The 4,116-nt window shown below is 38.9% G+C and overlaps 1 protein-coding gene across 1 annotated transcript; it reads right to left on the bottom strand.

Moving 5' to 3' along the window:
- Window positions 1–326: 326 nt before the first annotated feature.
- On the bottom strand, window positions 327–3,670 carry LOC116173554 (BAI1-associated protein 3-like). The gene is made up of 3 exons (XM_031491078.1): window positions 3,634–3,670; window positions 2,002–2,412; window positions 327–1,951 (listed from the first exon to the last, which is right to left on the bottom strand). The coding sequence occupies exons 1-3, from the start codon at window positions 3,668–3,670 to the stop codon at window positions 1,857–1,859; spliced, it is 543 nt and encodes a 180-aa protein (XP_031346938.1). The 3' UTR covers window positions 327–1,856.
- Window positions 3,671–4,116: the final 446 nt, after the last annotated feature.

Genomic DNA, 4,116 nt, shown 5'->3' with positions numbered 1-4,116 from the left:
TTGATTTTCAATTTTTTTCCTTGGCTATAACAGATAACGAAAAATGAAATGCAGAACGACTGTTCTACTATGCGATCAAAATAGAGTTGCTATCGGGTCACCTTTGGAATTTTTGTTTACACGGGAAATCACTTGAACTTCCAAAGGCGACTCGACGTCCATCTTTTTTTGATCTTCCGTTATAACATTTTGTCATATCCACTGTGACAGCTAAAATCCAACACTGTACACAAGTCTTTTTTAAGAAGTAAAAAAGAGAGACGTCAAAGATGAGTCCAATGTTAAACCCCGCATATTAAAATTAGTGGTACGAAAAAAACAAGACAGACAATTTAATAATTTTTATTTTTTTCATAGACACATGGACAGTAGAACAGATTTGTTTCAGTATGCTATATTATGTTAGTTGAATTGACATAAAGTACATTAAGCTCGACAGGAATGGACTGGTCAAAATCATATTAGGTACGTCATATCACAACAATTAGAAGCCTTGTTTGTAGGATCGCACAAGTTAAGTACAACGATATTGATTGCCATGATATAGGTAGGTGCAAGATATGTTAATATTTGTCTATTTTAGATTTTTGTAATGATGCAAACTGGTGCCTAAACTCTCTACGCTTATTTACAATAACTCTTTGCATATACCTACATTAGTTATTTACAAACAAACAGATATATTATACATTAAACTTAATACGAATTTTAAAAAATTGTGCTATCGGGTTGATAAACCTGATGCAAGCAAGAAGTTTGTAAAATATACAATATTAGTTTTAGTACGCAATATATCTTAATATTATTACGTAATATTAGGTTTTAAGATAGCTAAGTTGTTTAGAAATTGTGCTTTTGTGATGATATGAAAGGCATCGATAGAGATGATGAAAAATCAAACTAAAAAACTTGTCACAGCCATACAACACACACAGACAGACAGACATTTAGCGGTGCACGAGGCGTTGACTTAAGGCGTTAATGGAAGCGTAAACGTCGGAGTCCAAAACATATTGGAAGAGTATGTTACCGCGCAAATTGACATACAGTGTTACAGGGGGGTTAGTGAGGGGTGAGGATTAGAAATAATGGGCAGTGGCGGGTCGTGCATTCTCACAAAACTAACCATACAAATCAGTTTTTTTAAAATCACTGTACATGCAACCTGCACGATCCGCCATTGATAACTGCCCGAAGAGAACATGTATGCAGCAGAAGAACAACATTCGGAATTGCTCACATAGCCTTAACTGCATGATGGTAGAAATGGAATGAACACAAATTATTCCTTAGCATGAAGCATACTATTATCACTGAGCATAGTGCGTATGGTGTAGATTATAATATTAAGTATAAAGGTTTTCAAAAATGTTAATTATGTATAGTAATACCATCGATTAAAGAAAAACTTCAATCATTGCATATACAAAAGATTGTCCCATGTTTTAGTAAGTACTATGTGCGCAGTCATTTTAAAATCCAACAAAGTACGAGTAGGTATCGTTCGTGCAAATAACTTTGAATTACTTCGTAAACCGTATAACAATTAGGCATTCGACCAGAACATTTGTCACTGAGAGACATTTAAAAATACTGAATTACGAGAAACATTAAACACTGTCATAGAAAAGTAGTTCGTTTGGTAGAAAAGTTTTTAGATGGAAACATACAAAATTAATGAAAATGGCAAATCTACAAAGTCGGTAAACATATAAAAATATTTATTACACGGAAACATTGATATATACAAAATCTTTGATATATTTGTAGATTTGCCATGCGAAATAAAACTCGTAGAAAAAATAGAGGTTGCATATTTCATAATATGAACGCATCATGCTTGATGAAAACTGATGTTATTTCGTAGCAAATCGTAACTTTTGCTTTTTTACAAAATCTATCGCTGTACGATCTCCTACTCTTGACTCTAAGGTTTGCAAAATGGGATGACCTATAAATATGTCGGCGGTTAGTAAACTCCACCAGATTAGGGCGACTTACTTTTATTTTGCTGCTGCATCAGTACCAATTCCACCGGCTTTAGACCGTGAAAGTTGTCAACACCGGTACCGGTGTCGGCCACTCCCGGTATACTCCCAAGCGACAAAAACGCTTCGCCGGCAAAATCGTTTGCGGTGAGCACGTCGTGGTCCATCACGGTGAACGCGATCATGGCGCTCGGCGATCGGCACTGTTCCAGCGAGACGCTAAATTCGAAGCACTCGTCGAAAATCGGATGCAAAGTCCTCTTATGAACGTTTGTCTGCTGCTCGTTACAGTGCGGAAATACTCTATGCGGTAACAATTCTATTATCACAAATGGATCGCTGAAACCGTTGGGGTCTAGGGGAATTATGTCTCTTGCGTGAAGCACCTGGAACAAAATGCAACAAGGCGATAAGAATCCCGCCGCTATACAGCTAATTAGTTGTGCAATGCAGAATTGAAAATGGTTCTAAACAAGTATGAATTGTGTATAAAGCGCATTTTTTAAACCGAAACAGCTTAGTACATGGTTCGGTTATAAAGGGAGGAGGAGGGAGGAGCTCTTAACACAAACATTTAACGACCACCTGGCATACATTCAAAATCCTCCGACGCTCTATTCTGCAGATTTTGCCTTTGAGAGTACTTTCCTCCGACAAACCGTTTTCAAGACATTCGCTTTTAAAGTTTTGGCATCACCAATGGATATATTTCTTGCAGAAGTCTCAATAGCCCTTTGTGAGTACCCTCTTCCGACAATCCGACAAGCGCAGTCATTTAAGATACCCATTTCCAACCGACCAGCACCGCCACCACCGAAAGGCCAGCAGACAAAACGATGGAAAACGAATACCGACTCCGCCGACACGTCCGATATTCAAAGTGTCTTCCACCGCTACCCACATGTGCAAGATCATAAGACAAAAATCAGCTAACATCGTTGGAACCCCGCCGACAGCACGGACGAATTCCCCAGGATTCCTACTGGAGCCTTCCCGGGGGGAGGGGCGCAAAGGTCAACATTTTCTGTTTTTCGCTGATATCTTGAAAACGGTGCGTCTAGGAAAAAATTGTTTAAGAGCAAAATCAAAGCCCATAAAATTGTCTACAATATTGACTGTATACACTTTTTCGAAATTCCCAACCGTTTCCGCGATATACATTCCGGAAGGTCGGAAATTTTTGAAAAATCGGTTTTTACCTCAGGTTTTTCATCAAACATTCCTTTATATCCTGTGAACCGATGAGCTGAGAAAAAATCCACCAGGTCCAGCAATGGCTGGAGAACGACCTCTCCCCCGACCAATGGGGCTGGGAAAGGGATCACAACAACCACCTGATACCAGTCCTCACAACCGATCCAGCTGCACCGGAAGAAATACTGTATTTTCTGCAGATGCACGACAGACTGCAGTTCTGCGAGATGTGGGTGCAAAAAGGCCTCCATGCGATGCTCAACCATCTGCCACAATTGCCACGGAAATTGTTTGAATGGGATACCTCTCCAGGAAGAGGAAGAGGGCGAAGAGGACATATACGATGTCGAAATTGTGGATATTTCACCGGAAGATGCTCCACTCGAGGAAGAACAGCCCGCCCCATCCCGCCCGAAGAGACTCAAAAGGTCCACGTCCACAATGTACTAACCTTGCACGTCCACTGCTAATGACAGCGAATAATCCATTCTATTATTTAAATTTTATCATGTAATAATATTAATAATTTTTCCTGGATATGTTACCCACTTGGGTGCCCATTTATTGTCCTTATATCATAAGTAGAAGTTAAAATGGAAAATAGCAAGAGCGTAGGTGACAAATCATTGAAATTGTTGCATATAGAAGATGATGAAAAATTTCAGGAAATCTTAAAACTGCTGTAACTTTTGACTGGTTACGACAATTTGGAAAGGAGCCATATTTTCGGAAAGGAAATTTAATGTTTTACAACTTTTTCGTCGGCGGCTTTTTTCTCAGATAATCGGTTCACAGGATATAAGGAATGTTGACGAAACGCGTGGGTAAAAACAATTTTTCAAAAATTTCCGGCCTTCTGGAGCTTATATCGCGGAAACGGTTGGGAATTTCGAAAAAGTGTATACAATCAAATTGTAGACAATTTTATGAGCTT

This window comes from Photinus pyralis, unplaced genomic scaffold, assembly GCF_008802855.1.
Source record: "Photinus pyralis isolate 1611_PpyrPB1 unplaced genomic scaffold, Ppyr1.3 Ppyr1.4_LG6, whole genome shotgun sequence".
Classification (NCBI taxonomy): Eukaryota; Metazoa; Arthropoda; class Insecta; order Coleoptera; family Lampyridae; genus Photinus; species Photinus pyralis.
The sequence above is the reverse complement of the archived record's forward strand: the minus strand, read 5'-3'. Positions and strand labels throughout refer to the sequence as shown.

What these genes read in the sequence shown, in the direction of transcription:
- LOC116173554 (XM_031491078.1), bottom strand. Translation starts at nt 3,670, where the DNA reads ATGGATTATTCGCTGTCATTAGCAGTGGACGTGCAAG. An exon ending in ATTAGCAGTGGACGTGCAAG is followed by an intron (nt 2,413 to 3,633) that starts GTTAGTACATTG and finishes TTAGCTGTATAG; the next exon opens with CGGCGGGATTCTTATCGCCT. An exon ending in GATGCAGCAGCAAAATAAAA is followed by an intron (nt 1,952 to 2,001) that starts GTAAGTCGCCCT and finishes ACATATTTATAG; the next exon opens with GTCATCCCATTTTGCAAACC.